The sequence below is a fragment of the Phytophthora sojae genome (genome assembly GCF_000149755.1).
Source record: "Phytophthora sojae unplaced genomic scaffold PHYSOscaffold_7, whole genome shotgun sequence".
Lineage (NCBI taxonomy): Eukaryota > Oomycota > Peronosporomycetes > Peronosporales > Peronosporaceae > Phytophthora > Phytophthora sojae.
This window is the reverse complement of record NW_009258121.1, coordinates 1,654,017-1,672,992: the sequence shown is the minus strand read 5'-3', so window position 1 is coordinate 1,672,992 and position 18,976 is coordinate 1,654,017. Positions and strand designations below refer to the sequence as shown.

Here is an 18,976-nt window from a genome sequence, read left to right as displayed (position 1 = left end):
TTTGACCCGACCCGAAGTCAGTTTTCCGTCCATTGCGAAAAAAACGGCGAGATCTTTTTCAATTCTGATTTTTGCATCTGTTTTCTTTCGATTTTACCGCGGGAATTAGCACTCACACACTGCGCTCAGACACCGACTAACGGAGGGGGTACTCCGATAACCGTAGGTTGCTGACTCACCTCGACGGGCTGGATTGCCTCTCTCGTTAGCACGAGACACGCAGAGAGTGAGCTTGAACGGCCTTGTCGGGGGCTTGGGGAAATGTTGGGTTAGATCCGCAGTGGGGGATCCTTCACTCGGATCAAGGTAGGCTGATCCTTGGTCTTGGCCGTAGATCTTGTGGACCCGACAAGTAATATACCAGATCCGGAGTTGTTGCCTTGTTGGTGGTGTTGTATCCGTTTCCTTTACGTTGCTTGCCGCCTCCTATTAGCGGAGGAGTTGGGGAGGGGGGGGCGAAGACCGAAGGGCGCGAGCTGCTGGACAAGCTATCCAGTAGTCTGCCACGTGTGCGGGGGGCAAATCACTTGATTAAAGTATGGTGCAATATTAATCCCAAAACTAAGGCCCAAGTGTGTGGTTCCCAAGCACATTCGACTCTGATTTAAGTTAGCCTGTACCCAGCCTTCCCATCCGGCTTGGATCCTATCCACTACTGACTCGCCATCCTGCCTAATTATCCCAACATAGCCACTGTGCCAATAAACTGGTACGGATCCATACCTAATCTGGGAAGTCCTAATGTAGGTGACCGGACCTGTGTGCACCACACCACTTGTACCTGATCCAACTTCAACTGCCCTGGTCCCACCTCCATCCAGCAACCATGGCGTCGTCCGAGGGACCAGGAATCGTCACCAACTGCCGGATCCCATTACCTGGTCAACTGCAATGGACTCATCAAGATCACCATACAGAAAAGCCGTCTTCAGGTCGTACTGAAAAATATGCTAATCATGCTGAATACAGCGCTCGAATGCTGCAAGGAGTTTGGCCTAAAGCTTCACGCAAAAAAGTATCAGTTCTTCTCCAAGGATATGACGTGGTGTGGCAGGATGATTTCAGGCGACGAAGTAAGACACTGTCCGGATCGAACCCAACGACTGGTTGACATGCTGCTGCAGCACTTCCTGTGCTCGGTGAACTGGATGCGCCAGAGCATTCCCAATTCACCCGCATTGCGGCGAAGCTCTACGACACGCTGGAACGTGCCGCCCAGCGCGCCGGCTCCAGGAAGAAGCTCAAGCCGTCTCGAGTTCGGCTTGAAGCGATTGGATGGGGAGAAGCCGAAGTTAGCAGCCTGGAGGCGATTTGCGGCTGTTTGCCCCAGGTGGTACCCCTTGCGCATCCAAAAACGAGAGCGGTGTTGGTACTCTACACCGACGCAAGCCAAGATCACTGGGGCGCGATTCTCACGCAGCTGGAACCAGGCGGGCTGGCGCTCCCGTTGGGAGAGCAGAAGCACCGGCCGTTGGCGTTTCTGAGCTGTCGCTTTGCCGGCATTCCAAGCCTGTGGCCGATGATTAAGAAAGAAGCGTTTGCGATTGTCAAGGTGACGCGCCGGCATGACTATCTACTGCTTCGCCCAAAAGGATTCCGGCTGTATACGGGCCATCGCAATTTGGACTATATGTTTAGTCCATTCACCGCGGATAGGGCCATGGCCCGCTACCGAGCGAACAAGCTCCAATGTTGCTTATGGCTTTTAAATACGTTATTGACCACGTGCCTGGGAAAGCCAATGCCTGGGAAAATCTACTCAGTCGCTGGGGGTGCTGGCGCACCACTACAAGTCACTCTACGTACCGCGCGACTGGCTGTGATTGAACGTGTCTCGCTCCTGGAAGAAGCGGAACTTGTATAGCCGACGGCGACCAAAACATAGAAAATAGCATTTATTCTGTCCTAAGATCCCGCGAACGATGACAGTTATATCCGTCTCGCTTCACCAGAACCATTGCAAACCAGGGGTGGTCCTACGTACAAGCTAGCCCCCCCTCCCAGATTTTGGGAAGCCATCGCACTTAACACCCTATTTCTGAGCCGCTGGACCGACTCGCTCCCGTGTTTTTGAGCCGCCGAATAGACTTACCCCCCTATATGTCTTGTGCGGGTTGCAATGCAACGCACAAGACGTTTCTACGCAGAAGCTACGTGGGCCAAATATTTGACACAACATTCAGGTCGTATAAATATACTACTTCGTTACACGCAAGTGGCAATTTCTTTATTGGGTTTGTTTCTGATAATTAGTGTTTTTACTTTGGGCGAGATCGAACGTGGTGTTACTCTTTTCGGTGCCGGTGCCCTCTTTCTACGAAAAATGGTAAGGACACTGACCAAAGGGAGGCGGAAATGAAAAAAATCAAGTTCTTCTCGCCTTGAAATTGCTCAAGGACAGCGGGGGAGGGGGGGGGGCAAGGGCGTGACCCTCGTAAAGTAAGAGTTCGACGAGGGCCACTTAGAACTAAAGCGACAATAGACCATTCTCTTCTTTATGTGCATATGTATACTGGAGGGAGAGAACAACCAGGAAAAGCTGGGGCGTATTTGTGACAGCATCTTCACTTGCGTAGGTTTGCTGCTCATCGGGTAGACCTGTGCACATGCGCACAGTAGAAACCACACGGCGGTGCGTGGTCGACCAGCTGAATAACACGGAACTGTTTGGACTCCTACCACGACTTAACTCAGCTGTTTCAGAAACAGAATGGTGTTTACTCATCATTTTACTTGGTAGGTATATGGGAGAGCACTTCAAGGCCGTGTCCAACTGCTTGTTGGACAGCACGACCAAGTTCTGTAGTGCTGCAGTAGTGTTTCTTACTGGTATGAGGTAGCTTGTAGTCGCTGCTCTTTTCATTTGTTAACCACTGATCTCATTGCTTACAGGAGTTTAACAATTTTTTTTTGCTAATAGTCAAGAATATACTGAAAGGCTTCGTCGACTGCGTCGATGAGTGCATCACGATTATATTGTAAAAACGTATGTAAGGTATAGAAATCATCGAGGTTTCAAACGTTCATATCGCGGTTGGCGCATCATTTCGGCATACAATAATCTAGGAACACTATTCTATTTTGCCCCCGCTAAAGTTATCGTCGTTGAGAGGGAGGGGGAGGGGCTAAACTGTGCAGGGCGGCTAATAATCGGATATGGCCACAAGAGGCATGGTGAAATTAAAGTTGTATAACAAGTATCAAGTAACGTAATTTACAAATAGTAACAGAATATTATTACATTTGTTTAAGCTCCCTCACTTTCAGTACTAATAGGTCAACCAGGCACGTATCTAGTTTTGTACTGCCAGTTTACTATTTTTGTATTGCCAGTTCTTTACCTGCATGCTGGTGAGGGGGACTACGTAACACGTAATGACCCCTAACAGACCGCATGGTCGTTACGGAGGGGGCTTGAAGGAGTAATGCTATCATTCTCAAAATTGGCTCAAGTGTTCATATAGGTTGCATTAGAAGTTTAACAAAGTTTCGGCGTCAAAGGCCGTGAAGCGGAGCTACAATGCTGTTGTAAGTGCCGAGGTTACACATTGCCCCCAAATCCTGGTGTTATAGTTTATTTTATGCACTTATTATACGGCTTTATGTACCCAAATCGCGTTTTATGTTGCATGTGTAAACGTGATTGATTGCAATATATATATGTGCTTGATGTTACCGCGCCCCACGGCATTGACACGAGGCGGTCCCCAGAAAATTGCCGACGATGTGCCGTCACCTCTGTGACCTGGAGTTTGTATCGGATGCTGATTGGTGGATGACTTGGATACGGCGCGGCTGTACCCGTGTGACATGGATGGCGACTGTGGGAGAGAAGTGATTTCTCGGGATGAATCCAGCGTCTGACCGCAGATGGGCCCAACCGGCTGGAAGTGTGAATCCTGGGAGTGCACGCCCAGAATTTCAGAGAACACTCAGTCCAGCCGCGGACTTTCCCTTACGATGAGTGCCTAAAGTCTAGCGGAAAGTGTCTCTGGAGAATGTATCCCAGAGTACACCTCATCTTGCAGTGGCTCAGAGTGCCCCAGAGGATCAAATTACCCTGAGAATCAACCCACTACCACCGTGATCATGCGCAGGAGGCCGCTAAACCCGCTAAAAGTGTGGCTTTGTGGAGATGCACGCAGGCCTGCAATGTAGCAGACTTGTTACCCAGAGTGCTGCACGGAAACCCAGAGTGCCGCACGATGACCCAGAGTTCACCTCCCTGAGTACAGGTGACCCAGAGTTCCAAAGATGATTCTCTGGGTTTGGACCATAAATCCAGACTCTCTATACTGAACTTAAGTGTTTCCCGAGCCAACACCCAAGAATCCCCACAGTTCCCCATGATTCCTCAGAATTCCCAGGATTTCAGAAGATGACCCTGAGTGTCACTTGGTTTTCAGGGATTCGAGTCAGTTCGAAGCCAGTCTGCAATCAAAATGATGCGTGACCTTGAAGAACCGTCATGGATGCACAGACTGGATACTTTCGAGGAGTCGAGAGGGAGTCCTGCACCATACTAAACCAAGTCTAAGGACCCACTATTGGCACTTTCGACGCCGTGCGACAATGGATTCGCAAGCCGATCGCAAGTTTGGACCGCTGATCCCAAGGTATACTCAAGACAAGACATTTTGATCCCAAGCATAGTGAACAGAAGCTATTTGCCCGAAGAAGAGAGAGAGAGAGAGAAGTAGCTGATAAAAACCAAACAGAGTTTCTTTTACCCTGTACTGCGCAAGTGACTTCGGCTAAGCCTGCCGACGGAAATCCGGAGGACCCGAGACTACGACCGCGGCACATCAACGGCGAAGGACAGCCGTCTGTGTGGGCTCCATCAAAACTCAAGTCCAGTTAGGTGGTGACCAGCGACGGCCTTGAGCTTCCTGGGGTGATCCATCTATTCCATATCCTAGTTGGGTCACTTGCTGTGCTCGTGGTAGCCCATTTCATATTATTCCAGAGGGTATTCTGGGGTGCTAGGTAGTCGCCTCCAGGATTTTGTATTGACTGCTTGTGTGAAGGGAAAGGTAACTGATAGTGATTGTATTTTCCTCCTTTATTGGAGGTGGTGCGCGTTTGTGTGAGTCTCAGGGGAGCTAGGTCCCGAATTTCAGACTCGAGTGAGCCTAGTGTGTGTGTGACCCACCGTCCAAGGGTCCAAAAGAATAAGTGACGGCTAGTTGTAGTGTTTGTATACTCTGTATTTGTTGGTTTTATCGAGCTAGGAGGGCATTTGGGTAAGATGTCTTCTGAGTTCCAAGTCCCAGAGTTGACTGAAATCCTGGACCCTGAATTCGTGATATTCTGGGTTTCAGGGGATCTGATTCTCTGGCTTTGCCTTTTGGTGTGGAGGTGCGTTCTGAAGTAGACGTGCGCTCCCGCACTTCTTCGAGGCTACATTTTCAACCGGTGGAGTGCCGTTCCGTCGAAGACAAACGAGCGGACAGGGATTACACAAGGTACCCACGCCAACCAAGGAGTGTGATTCTCAGGGTTTAAAGCTTTGCGGCTGCGAATCTCTGAGTCTATCTTCTTGCTGTTGACTCTCAAGTCGATTCTCTGGGTCTACCCCTGGGGAACAGTCTTGCCCTGCGCTATACGACCCCCCCCCCTGGGCGACAAAGGTTTCATCGGCCTCGCCTCAGCCGGTGCGCGTGCCCGGATTCGATTGTCGAGGATTTCATCGGAATCAAGTGTTGAAGAAGTGTTGAGTGCCCGTCAACTTCAAGCTACCAAGATGCCTGGAGGACGAGGGGCGAAGAAGAGTGGACGTGGTGACGGAGGACGCGGTGAGGCGTCACGTCAGTCGCGTCGTGTTCAAGGTACAGAGCCGGAGGAGCACAAGGACCTGGAAACAGTCGTCCGCGACGCTCGGAAGGCGAAGAAGGCTACTCGCGAGAGCGAGGCAGTGCAAGGTGGGGACATCGAGGCGTCTGCAGTTCAAGGTCAGCCTGCTGCTGGATCGCAAACTCAGGAGGAAGAAGTTTCCCCTGGGTTCCAAGGTTCGACAGAGGTGAATTCTGGGTCGCGGATTCCTGAAGTCCCAGAGGAGCACGCCCGCGAGGGTGGTGCTCAGGCGTCTGAGGGCGCCAATGCGGTTGAGCCGCCGGAGGTGATTGACTTGGTCTCATCTTCGGACGAGTCTGTTGTGGAAGTGAAGTCGGAGCCCGTGCGAGCGAAGGAGGAGGTGAAGACTCAGAGTTCCAAGGTGAATTCTGGGTTCGCACCACCTGAACCCAGAGTTTCAGCGCCAAGTTTGCAAGCGGCACCCAGGAAGACGCCTGAAAGCGACAACCGGGAAGTTGCTGCGCCTGCTCCGGAATCGGGAGCAGCAGCGTTGGACGCCGAGAGCATGGTGCTGTACGTTCGACGTGAAGTTCGACGCTGGGAAGAGGTGAATCCTGGTAAGGTGACGCCGCCAAGTGTCGTTTATGAGTGGCCGGCTCCGAAACTGGATGCCAACTCATACTTCGCGGCCGCGTATGCAACGGGAGACTACCTCAAGTGGCGTTTGTCTCTGGAGAATCAAGACGAAGCCTGGATCTCTGAGTTTCACCTCGCCCGGTGGGGCGTCGGAACTGTTCAGGACCTCATGGCGACTACTATTCCCCAGAGTATCATGACCACCCGCGATTGCGTCGCCATTCTGCAGACTCTGTTCTTCGAAGCCGGATTTGAGTTTGTCAATTTGATCCCTGGCTGGTCTTCGACGCGTGCTTCCAGGATTCCAGAAAGTCTGGTGCGCTCTGTCATGGAGGAAACCCAGAATTTCATCGCTGTGGAACTGGTCGAGTGGCGATTGGTGATAGCTGGTGTGCCTTTCAAGGTACACTCCGAAGATCACGCCGCACCAAGCGCCCAAGAGCAAGCACCAAGACTGGACTACCACAAGGAAGATGGAGATGGTGATCTATTGATGACGGACTACGATGCGGATCTACTGGGCCGACAGTTCGTCCTGAGATTCAGAGTCACTGGTCTCAGGATTTCACGGAGCCCACGAGGGTCGAGTGATGGTGAGCCACGATCCAAGCGTACTCAGCATGGACCGCCTCGGCCACAAGTTCCGTCAACGCCATCCGCGCTGTCTACACCATCGCTGTCCTCTCTTCCAGCGTACAAGTTTTCGACTGGTGCCTCGCTTCAGAATTCCACTCCCCTGAATTCCATGTCCAATGGACGTGATTCTCTGGAGGCGGAAGCCAAGAACGCTACCCCAGGCGCGGTGCCAAGTGTCATCGGTACCTCGCGCGCTTCGGATGAGAGTACTGCCTCGGGCGTTCAAACGTCTTATGGTAGTTTTTCGTCTTCGTCGATGATGTCGCTTGGACAACGAGTTGGAGCTCTAGCGCTTGTGGCCCAGAGTGCCGGTGGCTTTGCAGCTGCCGGTGATCTTGGATTTCAGGTCACCCGGACAGTCATCCCGTCGCGTATTGTGTCAGTCGACCAAGATGACGTTGAGATGGCATCGTCGGTGCACTCTGACCCAGAGATCGCACCCAGGAAGGCCGGTCTCCCCAAGATTTCAGCCACGACTTCCGAGCCGAAACTCAGGGTTTCTGCCCCGATTGCTGGATTTGGTGGTCCAAGGGATGTCAGCGCCGATGAGCGGAGTCAACACCAGAGCTCTAAGAGCGAGGTGCGCTCTCGACGCTCGACGAAATCCAGAAAATCATCTGCGTCGAGCCGCTCGAGTGGATCCAGGATTCTTGGGTCAGTTTCGTCCGTGTCCGCGAGGTCTGGGCCCGCCCAAATGAAGCTGTACGTCTTGAGCGTGAGCGCCTGGATGCCGCCTACGCCGAGCGCTGGCAATAGCACGAAGCCGAAGCCGACTCGGAGCGCGCGCGCTGGGTTTCCGAGACCTACGCCGCTTGGAAGGAACAAATGTCAACTATGGAGCAGAAGGTCCGAGAACTTGAGGCGGAGAAAGAGCGAGAGCGGGAGTCTTCCGAGAATATCCAGCGCTTCCACGCCGGCCAAGTGCGCGACCTTCGTGCAACATTGGCCCAAGTTCAAGCGCGTCGCGCAACCGTCGCCCCTGATTTGGCAACAAATGTGGGGTCGTCAGTGGCTCAGAACCCTGGAGTTGCAACCCGACCCCAAGAATCCAGTGGCGTAATCAACGGAAACGCAAGTGTCACTGGCCAGAGACGGGAGACAGCTGATCCGAAGAACACGTCCGAAGTCGCCGCCTCCCAGCTGAGAGCGACCCTCGTGCAGACTCCCGCAGACACTTCCGGCAGAATCGCGCGCGTCAAGCGGGGACGTGGCGCTACGGAGACCAAGGTGACGCAGGATGTCAAGCTCGGGCCTGTGTCTCTGGGGAAGACGTCGGATCCCAGGAGAACAGCGACCTCTAAGGCCTCGCAGGACTCTAAAGCAGACCCCAAGCGCTCGGCATCCAAGAAACACCAGCAGAAGAAGAAGAAGCGTCAGGATGTCAATCCACCCTCGGACTCAGACCCAAGCTCCGATTCCAGCGATGATGACTCGTCCTCTGAGAGTTCGGATAATAGTTCGGACGGGAACCCTGGGGTTAACCTGACGACGGCCTCTACGGCTCAAGCTGGCACTACGCTCCTGACGTTCAGACCGTACATCAACTCGAATACTCTGGGTGAGTTCGATACTAAGGCGTCACTCAGGGAACGCGTGCATTGGTGGGAGCGTTTTGCAAACATGGCGGCTTAGGGAGGTTGGTCTACGAAAAACCGAATTCAGGAACTCAAGTTGAAACTCTCGGGAGCTGCGCGTGACTGGTTCAACCAGTTGCCCAAACACACTCAGCGTGACTGGAAGGAGTTGGCGTCTGCATTGAGGAAGAAGTACTGCTAAGCGCGCTCGTCTTACTCTGAACGTTACTTCACGATGGAGATGAAGAACTCAGAGAGCGCCCTGGATTTCTTTTATCGTCTGAATTCCGCCGCTGGGAAGGCTGACATTGACTTTCGCAAGTCTTCTAAGCGCATGGAGAAACATATCCGGAGGTTCATCACGAAACTCAGGGACACGCGCCTCAAGACGTCGCTGCAGGGCCAGAGATTCAGGAGTAGCGCTGATCTAGAGTACGCTCTGGAACAGGACGAAGATGTCTGGAGCCGCAGCGACCATGATGCTCCGCCACCCAGAGTTCGTGACTTTCGTGCCGACAACATTCCTCAGGGACGTTTCAAGCCGAAGCGACAAGGACGTGAGTATGTGACTAGGGGCGATGTCTCTGACTCTGAGTCAGACGAAGACCCTGAAATTCACGCGCGTTTCCAGGAAATCACGGACGAACCCAGAGTTTCAGCCCGAAGTGCGAGCGCGAATTCAGGGTCAACTCGTGAGATCTCTGGAGAAGAAGCTTCTACACCTAGCGCTGGGAGTCTGGCGAGTATGAAGGGTGCCGAGTGGACTCAGACGCTGACGAACGAGGTCTATCGCGTGATGGATAACATGGGATGGCGTCCACCGAACGCCCAACCAGGACCGAACGCGAACTCTGGATTCCGTTCCCCTCGCCGTGAAAACCCGAATTGGGACAAGTTCAGCGAGACGTGCGGCAAGTGGGGGCACCCAGAGGAAAACGGCTGGAAAGGCATGAAGTGTGATCGCTGCCTGGAAGTGGGTCATCCGACTCACTTGTGTCGCGCGCAACCGTGCGAGAACTGTGGCAAACTGCATCTCGGGAAACCGTGTGAAGACTGGAAGACACTGGAAGCTGTGAAGAAACTCGCCCGCCAAGGTGCACTGAAGGACATGCCGAGCCAAATCCTGGATAAACTCCTGGGTGGCGAAGCGAACTCTGGGAGGCCGTCAAACCAATAAGCCCGCAGGGTGGGGACCCAGTACGCGCCGGGCTGAAGAAGGCCCCAGAGTTATGTGTTCTAGTGTATGTTGGCCCGGAGCTGAGAACATGAACCCAAGATAACCAACAATGCATGACTACTTTGACTCAGGATTTCATGACTTCCCCTGAAAATCATCATCCTGAACAAGCGAACTCTGGGTCGGTGAACTCTGAAGAAATTGTGGAGTACAAGCTGAACCCTGGAGAGCGCTACGGATGGTGGGAAAACAATGATCCTGACCCAAAGAAACGTGATGTGGCGATGGTGCATGGTGCTGTGAACGACTGCCGGACGAGAGTCCTCCTGGATACCGGTGCGACTGTGAATATTGTTAGCTTCGACTTAGCGCGTAAGCTCGGACTCACACTCAAGTCGCACAAGCAAACCAAGGTGTCTGGCATAGGAGGCGTTCCCACGTACATCGGTGCCAGTGCTCAGGTGAAGATTACTCTCGGTTCGAGGGTGATATATCTCCTGGATGTCTGGATTGCTAACATCGGCGAAGGGATCGAAGTGCTTCTGGGTATGAGTTTCATGTTTGCAGCTGGAGTCAGGATCAGTGTTCGCGAAGGTCTCGTGACACTTCCGGATGAAGAGGCGATCATGATGTGTGGATGGACTCCAGAGGATCGCCTGGGTGTCGACATGCCCGTGGAAACCACAGGTAGTTGGTACCTGGCCCCTGGGGAATCCAAGGTGGTGAAGATTTCGTATGGACCGACGAACCCATAGCGTGAGGTTGTGTGGGCAGGACGAGGTGACCACTGGGTAACGCACCTGATTTACGCTGCGAGATCCTGGCCGGTCGCCGTGAAGGTGGTCAACATCTCGGACAAGGACCTCTGGATTCACAACAGAACGCCAGTCGCCCGAATTGTGGAGTACGGCTTCTTCCCACGTGCCGGACGCTTTGCGCGCCCTGGTTCGTTTGCGTATCAGGAGTGGCAGACGCTTATTCTGGAGAGTGTTCAGTCGCATGAGGGCAGACTTCGGGCGGAACGCCTGGCTGCGCTTGAGCCATCCTGTGTCGAGACCCCAGAGTATCAGTGGCCTACGAAGATTCTGCGGCGACCTGCAAAGGGCCCCGACATGGCACTGCTTGCCTCGATTCTCAGGAAACCGAAGCCTCATCACGTGCGCTTCGCTGAAGACGCTGCAACTCAGACTGAAGGAGTGCCTCCTGAAGACCCTCCTGAACTCCGAGATGTTGCTGTTGATACGAGTGACTTGGGTGACGTTCTGCGGTCTCCATACGTGAGGGAAGTGAGTTGCTCTCTCAGTTGCGTGACCAGTTGGTTATGCTTCCTGAGATGCGTGACTTGACCCCTGAGTGCAAGATCGAGGAGGCAGATGTTGGAGTCCCTGGGAAAACGACGCCCGAGATGGAAGACCAAGTGAGGCGAATTCTGGAGTATCATCGGAAGATCTTCTTGGGAGACGGCAATGCAGCTCCCCCACCTGCTCGTGGAGTGGTTTGTGACCTGGATGTAGGCGACGCTAAACCTGTTGCCCAGCGTCCAAGGTCCATTGCACCACACCTGTGGACTAAGGTGTATAAACTTCTGAAGAAGCTTCTGGAGAACGGGCTGATCGAGACTTCTACGTCCCCCTGGGCATCTCCAATCGTGATCATCCTCAAGAAGAATGGCGTCGACATCCGGATGTGCATCGACTATCGCGTGGTGAATGGCTTCATCAAGCTCTCACACTATCCGCTGCCGCTTATTGATGATCTTTTGATTGGCTTTGAGTCGGCGATGTGGTTTATGAGCTTGGGCATGGCGAGTGGTTTCTGGGCTATCAAGATGACCGAGAGAGCCAAGTTGATCTCTGCGTTCGTCTGTCCCTATGGGCACTACCAGTGGGTAAGGATGCCGTTTGGCCTCAAGAACGCGCCGCTGATCTACCAGGCAGTTCTCAATAACTGTCTGTGGGGTTTTCTGCGGCTTCCCCCTGAGGAAGAAGCTGAGGTCGACCAAGATGTCTTGTACTTTTTGGGGTTGAACCCTGGGGAACCCAGAGTTTCAGGTGAAAATGCACCGCGACTTTCAGTGTTGATGGATGAGATGACTGTTTTTCAGCGTAACATCCCGGCTCCCTCTCAGATGGGCCCTGTCCTGGGTCGAAGCTCGTATATCGACGACATCGCCCACGGTGCGCCTACTTGGGAGCAGCTGTGCCAGGATCTGAACGCGCTGCTTTTCCGACTACGTTACTGGAATATCTCTGTGAGTCTTCCCAATAGCGAATTCGGGAAGTTGTCCATTCCGTACCTCTCTCACGAGATTAGTGCTGAGGGCATCCTAGCGACCCCTAAAATCGCGAAGGGGGTCCAAGACTTGCCGTTCCCGACGACGAGCTGACTGAGGAACAAGTGAAATCCAGGAGAGACCTGTCGAGAGCCCAGGAAGCTTTTGAAATCCTGAAGCGCAAGATCGTTTCGACTCCGTTGCTCAGACATCCAGATCGTTCAAGGCCCTTCGTGATTACTCCCCACGCGAACCCGTGGGCAGCATCCGCTGTGTTGGGCCAGGAGAACGACGGGATTGTGCACCCGGTTCGATTCACAGGTCGCTTCTTGAATGACGCTGAGCTGCGGTATCACATTGCAGAAAAGGAGGTGATTGCTATCCTGAGAGTCCTGGAGGTGTTTCGCACTTTGGTTGAAGGCAGCCCTAAGCTCGTCGTCTACACGCGATATTCTGTGTTGAAGTGGTTGCTGACCTCGCAGTCGGCAGACGGTCGAACGGTGAAGTGGGGTCTGAAGTTGTCCCACTGGAACCTGGAGATACGCAGAGTTCAACGGGATGAAGACGGCTTGGCTGCAATTCTGGGTGCGGGTATTACCCCCAGAGAACACTTGGATGAGATCGCTGAAAACCTGATCCCAGCTAAGGGGCGCGTTAAACCCTCCAGTGCCTATCAGTATGGAAATGATGGAAGCGGACTACGAGGGGTGTATTCTGAGCTTCGATGGCGCTGCTAAGACTTCCACGCGACAAGGGAGCTGTGGCTGCATTCTGTGGCATGTCCCTGGTTGGGAAATCCTGGATGCCCAGGGATGCATCCTGGAGGACGTGACTGTGAATGACGCTGAGTATCATGGACTTCTGAAGGGCCTCACTCTAGCGATTGAGCGTGGAATTCAGGACATCGTTGTGGTTGGGGACTCCAGGATTGCCATCCAGCAAGCCCAGGGTCTCATCAACTGCAATCAGCCAAATCTCCAGAGGAAGCTGGCCGAGTATGAAGTGCTGAAGACGAAGTTCAAGTCTGTGCGGCTGGTGCATGTCAAGCGAGAGTTTAACCAGGCCGCAGACTACCTGACGTCTAAGACCCTCGCGCTTGGTGAATCCTGGAAGGTGGAGGATGCTGACGAACGAACACATCTGCAGTTGGTGTCCAAGAGTCATGAGAAGTTGGTAAGACCGAAGGTGTTATTGAACGTTGGAATTCAGGGGAGTGATTCTCAGGGTGTCGAAACTCTGGGTATCCCTGGACCTGAGTGCGCTCCGTTGCCTGTGGCGGCCAAAGTGTTTGCAGTAATGACTCGGATGCGAACTCAGGAGATCGAAGCCCAAAGCGAACCCATGGGACCTCTGGAGTACCAGGCGGAACGCTGGCGACGCATCAAAGTGCACCAGGACAAAGATGATCACCTGCTGCAACTCAAGGATTTCCTGAAAGGAGACACGATGAAGCTGTCGCACGCTCAAGCCAGGAAACTCGCGAAGGTCGCTGATGATTTCGTGTTGGATTCCAGAGAAGTCCTGTACCGCTTGAGTCGGTCTACCAGAGATCGACCCCGAGACATGGTTGACGAACTCAGACTCGTGGTGCCGAAAGCTCTGCGACCGGATATCCTGCATTACGCTCACGAAGATTTTCAGGGTGGGCACCAGGGGATCAGGAGGACGTACGAGAAGCTGCGCTCTGAGTTCTACTGGCACGGCATGTACGCTAATGTGGAAGTTTTCGTCAAAGAGTGTGTGGATTGCGCCAGCGGCAAGGGGCGCCCTCAGAATCCAGGGCCTTCCCCTGGGAACATCGAACCGAGGCGCCCTTTTGAAGTTGTGTCTATGGATTTCGCGACACACTTGCCTAAGTCGGACCGTGGGAACACGTTCCTGCTGCTTTTTCAGGATGCGTTCTCAGGATTCGTCATGTGTAAACCCATGAGTTCAACCACGGCGCAAGATGTCGCTGAAGTGTACGACGAGCAGGTCTTCAGGAGATTCGGCGCGAGCTCGATGCTGAGGTACGACCAAGACCCAACGTTCATGAGTGAGGTGTTCACGCGCTTCCGTGAACTTTTGGGTAGCAAGCAGCGAGCCACTCTAGCGTACCGCCCCCAGGCGAACGGACAACAGGAGCGGTCGGTGCAGACTGTCGTGAAGATAGGTCCTGACCAACCGTTGGGGAGACAGGGTGTCGCCAAAGTGAGTGAAACCCTGGGGAGTTGACAGAGTGCAACGGCCGTATCGAAGTCGACGGTGGATGGACCTGTGTGTTTTTGTAGCCTGGCCATGGTTCACCAGTTCGGAACGATTTCCTCTTTGATGGACCCGGACCAGGAGGGGCGGTTGACATGAGGCGGTCCCCAGAAAATTGCCGACGATGTGCCGTCACCTCTGTGACCTGGAGTTTGTATCGGATGCTGATTGGTGGATGACTTGGATACGGCGCGGCTGTACCCGTGTGACATGGATGGCGACTGTGGGAGAGAAGTGATTTCTCGGGATGAATCCAGCGTCTGACCGCAGATGGGCCCAACCGGCTGGAAGTGTGAATCCTGGGAGTGCACGCCCAGAATTTCAGAGAACACTCAGTCCAGCCGCGGACTTTCCCTTACGATGAGTGCCTAAAGTCTAGCGGAAAGTGTCTCTGGAGAATGTATCCCAGAGTACACCTCATCTTGCAGTGGCTCAGAGTGCCCCAGAGGATCAAATTACCCTGAGAATCAACCCACTACCACCGTGATCATGCGCAGGAGGCCGCTAAACCCGCTAAAAGTGTGGCTTTGTGGAGATGCACGCAGGCCTGCAATGTAGCAGACTTGTTACCCAGAGTGCTGCACGGAAACCCAGAGTGCCGCACGATGACCCAGAGTTCACCTCCCTGAGTACAGGTGACCCAGAGTTCCAAAGATGATTCTCTGGGTTTGGACCATAAATCCAGACTCTCTATACTGAACTTAAGTGTTTCCCGAGCCAACACCCAAGAATCCCCACAGTTCCCCATGATTCCTCAGAATTCCCAGGATTTCAGAAGATGACCCTGAGTGTCACTTGGTTTTCAGGGATTCGAGTCAGTTCGAAGCCAGTCTGCAATCAAAATGATGCGTGACCTTGAAGAACCGTCATGGATGCACAGACTGGATACTTTCGAGGAGTCGAGAGGGAGTCCTGCACCATACTAAACCAAGTCTAAGGACCCACTATTGGCACTTTCGACGCCGTGCGACAATGGATTCGCAAGCCGATCGCAAGTTTGGACCGCTGATCCCAAGGTATACTCAAGACAAGACATTTTGATCCCAAGCATAGTGAACAGAAGCTATTTGCCCGAAGAAGAGAGAGAGAGAGAGAAGTAGCTGATAAAAACCAAACAGAGTTTCTTTTACCCTGTACTGCGCAAGTGACTTCGGCTAAGCCTGCCGACGGAAATCCGGAGGACCCGAGACTACGACCGCGGGACATCAACGGCGAAGGACAGCCGTCTGTGTGGGCTCCATCAAAACTCAAGTCCAGTTAGGTGGTGACCAGCGACAGCCTTGAGCTTCCTGGGGTGATCCATCTATTCCATATCCTAGTTGGGTCACTTGCTGTGCTCGTGGTAGCCCATTTCATATTATTCCAGAGGGTATTCTGGGGTGCTAGGTAGTCGCCTCCAGGATTTTGTATTGACTGCTTGTGTGAAGGGAAAGGTAACTGATAGTGATTGTATTTTCCTCCTTTATTGGAGGTGGTGCGCGTTTGTGTGAGTCTCAGGGGAGCTAGGTCCCTGAATTTCAGACTCGAGTGAGCCTAGTGTGTGTGTGACCCACCGTCCAAGGGTCCAAAAGAATAAGTGACGGCTAGTTGTAGTGTTTGTATACTCTGTATTTGTTGGTTTTATCGAGCTAGGAGGGCATTTGGGTAAGATGTCTTCTGAGTTCCAAGTCCCAGAGTTGACTGAAATCCTGGACCCTGAATTCGTGATATTCTGGGTTTCAGGGGATCTGATTCTCTGGCTTTGCCTTTTGGTGTGGAGGTGCGTTCTGAAGTAGACGTGCGCTCCCGCACTTCTTCGAGGCTACATTTTCAACCGGTGGAGTGCCGTTCCGTCGAAGACAAACGAGCGGACAGGGATTACACAAGGTACCCACGCCAACCAAGGAGTGTGATTCTCAGGGTTTAAAGCTTTGCGGCTGCGAATCTCTGAGTCTATCTTCTTGCTGTTGACTCTCAAGTCGATTCTCTGGGTCTACCCCTGGGGAACAGTCTTGCCCTGCGCTATACGACCCCCCCCCCTGGGCGACAAAGGTTTCATCGGCCTCGCCTCACCAGCTTGTTGCTGAGGCATTATCAGTATCGGTATTCAAGAAAGCAGTAGCGCAAAGGGGGGGGGGTAGGTCGTATGCTACTTAACGTGGTCGAACACTGCACAACGAATGTCTAGGTGGGTTGGCTGGCTGCCCCGATGGGTCACATGTACATTTATGGTGGGTGGTCGCTACTAGTTTGAACTTTTTTGAGAAAGCCGGTGGATCATTCGGCGTACAAGTCCGACCCGACCACCCACACAGAACGTCAAAGCGTTTTTACCCTTTGAAGTCCATGCCCGCAATGGTGTGTAGAGAAAGACATTTCCGGTGTTGAATATGCATCGTTTATGCTACCAATGTGGTCACAACTCAGTATCTTCACCCATGAGCTGTCTAGAAGGGAAATACATTAATACTGAGTAGTGATTATGAATATAGCCCTAAATATGGAAATGATACTATTTTGTTTTACCTCTATCCTGTGTGGGGTGTTATGAGGGATTGCATCAGACGGCTTCCAGCGGGCGACACTCAACCGCAGTCGCGCTCGCATTCAACTACTTCTATTTCCTAGTATGGGGGCAGCTCGCGCCCCGGTATCGAAGTATCGCACCAACGAGCAAGTCCATGTCGTGCGGCAAGCGTGGCGTTGAAGTTTGACAAAATTAATACAGGAATTGTCAAGATTTTTTCACTTTTGAAGTGGCCTGTAGATGACCAATAAGCATAAAAAATAAGGACTATGTAACGAGCGTTATTCAGTTAAAAATGATACGTTCTAAACTGTTTCTACAGTGCTAACGCTAGTAACAGTTGTAGTATCCAGTATGACACGAAGGTAAGCAGCTGCTCAGAACTCGAGAGGAGTATAACACACCGCAGCGGTGTGAAGTAGCCAGTGTCTCCAGCGGACCGCTTCCGATTCTCTCCATCTCTAAAGACGCAACGACGCATGACGAAGAAGAACGCGGTGTGATGGTTAAAACTTGATTCGAATAGACACAGATCGCTAAAAATGATGTTTGAGGTTGTTAGCGAATCATGGGGCAGTGTAATGAATCGATTTTGTAGACCCTGCTGTTTCATCCGACCAGACCTCCAATCCAGCATGGATCAGCATGGTGGGCGATTGATGTATCATAATCCTTGGGAGATCCAGCGTTGCTTCATGTCTACACCGCTGCGGTGCACGTGCGCGATGTAAATGGTCCTTGTTCGCAACTGCTGCGAAGTCTTGATAATGAGACTTTCCCACATGATTGCACGCGCGATCGTCACCATCATGTAGATACTTGGCTGTAGGTCGTCCGGCTGAAGCAATGTCCGGCAGAAGCGCCCCTCCTTGCTGTCCAGGTACACCCACATCCACGCCAACGGGCCGATGAGGAGTCCGTAGACGCATGTACCGTCGGAGGAATTCTGCTGAAGCTTTCTCTCAAGCGCCATCTACGCTGCCAGGAGCAGCTGTGCTTGGCCCGACGAGTAGGAATTGCCTGACGCTTGGCTTCGACGATGATGAGCTCTTGGCTGTCCTTGGTAACCACCGAGTCGGCGAACCCGTGGACGCCCAGCTTGTTGCTGAGGCATTATCAGCATCGGTATTCAAGGAAGCAGTAGCGCAAAGGGGGGGGGGTAGGTCGTATGCTACTTAACGTGGTCGAACACTGCACAACGAATGTCTAGGTGGGTTGGCTGGCTGCCCCGATGGGTCACATGTACATTTATGGTGGGTGGTCGCTACTAGTTTGAACTTTTTTGAGAAAGCCGGTGGATCATTCGGCGTACAAGTCCGACCCGACCACCCACACAGAACGTCAAAGCGTTTTTACCCTTTGAAGTCCATGCCCGCAATGGTGTGTAGAGAAAGACATTTCCGGTGTTGAATATGCATCGTTTATGCTACCAATGTGGTCACAACTCAGTATCTTCACCCATGAGCTGTCTAGAAGGGAAATACATTAATACTGAGTAGTGATTATGAATATAGCCCTAAATATGGAAATGATACTATTTTGTTTTACCTCTATCCTGTGTGGGGTGTTATGAGGGATTGCACCAGACGGCTTCCAGCGGGCGACACTCAACCGCAGTCGCGCTCGCATTCAACTACTTCTATTTCCTACTATGGGGGCAGCTCGCGCCCCGGTATCGAAGTATCGCGCCAACGAGCAAGTCCATGTCGTGCGGCAAGCGTGGCGTTGAAGTTTGACAAAATTAATACAGGAATTGTCAAGATTTTTTCACTTTTGAAGTGGCCTGTAGATGACCAATAAGCATAAAAAATAAGGACTATGTAACGAGCGTTATTCAGTTAAAAATGATACGTTCTAAACTGTTTCTACAGTGCTAACGCTAGTAACAGTTGTAGTATCCAGTATGACACGAAGGTAAGCAGCTGCTCAGAACTCGAGAGGAGTATAACACACCGCAGCGGTGTGAAGTAGCCAGTGTCTCCAGCGGACCGCTTCCGATTCTCTCCATCTCTAAAGACGCAACGACGCATGACGAAGAAGAACGCGGTGTGATGGTTAAAACTTGATTCGAATAGACACAGATCGCTAAAAATGATGTTTGAGGTTGTTAGCGAATCATGGGGCAGTGTAATGAATCG

At 52.5% G+C, this 18,976-nt stretch overlaps 4 protein-coding genes across 4 annotated transcripts; 3 read left to right on the top strand and 1 right to left on the bottom strand.

The window, feature by feature from the left end:
- Positions 1–956: 956 nt before the first annotated feature.
- PHYSODRAFT_336458 (hypothetical protein) lies at positions 957–1,823 on the top strand (the record flags this gene model as incomplete). The annotated part of the gene is made up of 4 exons (XM_009534015.1): positions 957–1,047; positions 1,125–1,255; positions 1,331–1,552; positions 1,764–1,823. 4 exons carry the CDS (start codon positions 957–959, stop codon positions 1,821–1,823), a joined length of 504 nt encoding a protein of 167 aa, XP_009532310.1.
- Positions 1,824–5,743: 3,920 nt separating this feature from the next.
- On the top strand, positions 5,744–8,697 carry PHYSODRAFT_336457 (hypothetical protein; the record flags this gene model as incomplete). The annotated part of the gene is made up of 2 exons (XM_009534014.1): positions 5,744–7,780; positions 7,822–8,697. The coding sequence occupies 2 exons, from the start codon at positions 5,744–5,746 to the stop codon at positions 8,695–8,697; spliced, it is 2,913 nt and encodes a 970-aa protein (XP_009532309.1).
- Positions 8,698–10,040: 1,343 nt separating this feature from the next.
- Positions 10,041–10,910, top strand: PHYSODRAFT_369736 (hypothetical protein; the record flags this gene model as incomplete). The annotated part of the gene is made up of 2 exons (XM_009534013.1): positions 10,041–10,535; positions 10,572–10,910. Coding segments are annotated over 2 exons (834 nt in total), but the record flags the coding sequence as incomplete, so codon positions are not given.
- Positions 10,911–17,502: 6,592 nt separating this feature from the next.
- PHYSODRAFT_336455 (hypothetical protein) lies at positions 17,503–17,811 on the bottom strand (the record flags this gene model as incomplete). Its single annotated transcript, XM_009534012.1, has 1 exon — positions 17,503–17,811. One exon carries the CDS (start codon positions 17,809–17,811, stop codon positions 17,503–17,505), a length of 309 nt encoding a protein of 102 aa, XP_009532307.1.
- Positions 17,812–18,976: the final 1,165 nt, after the last annotated feature.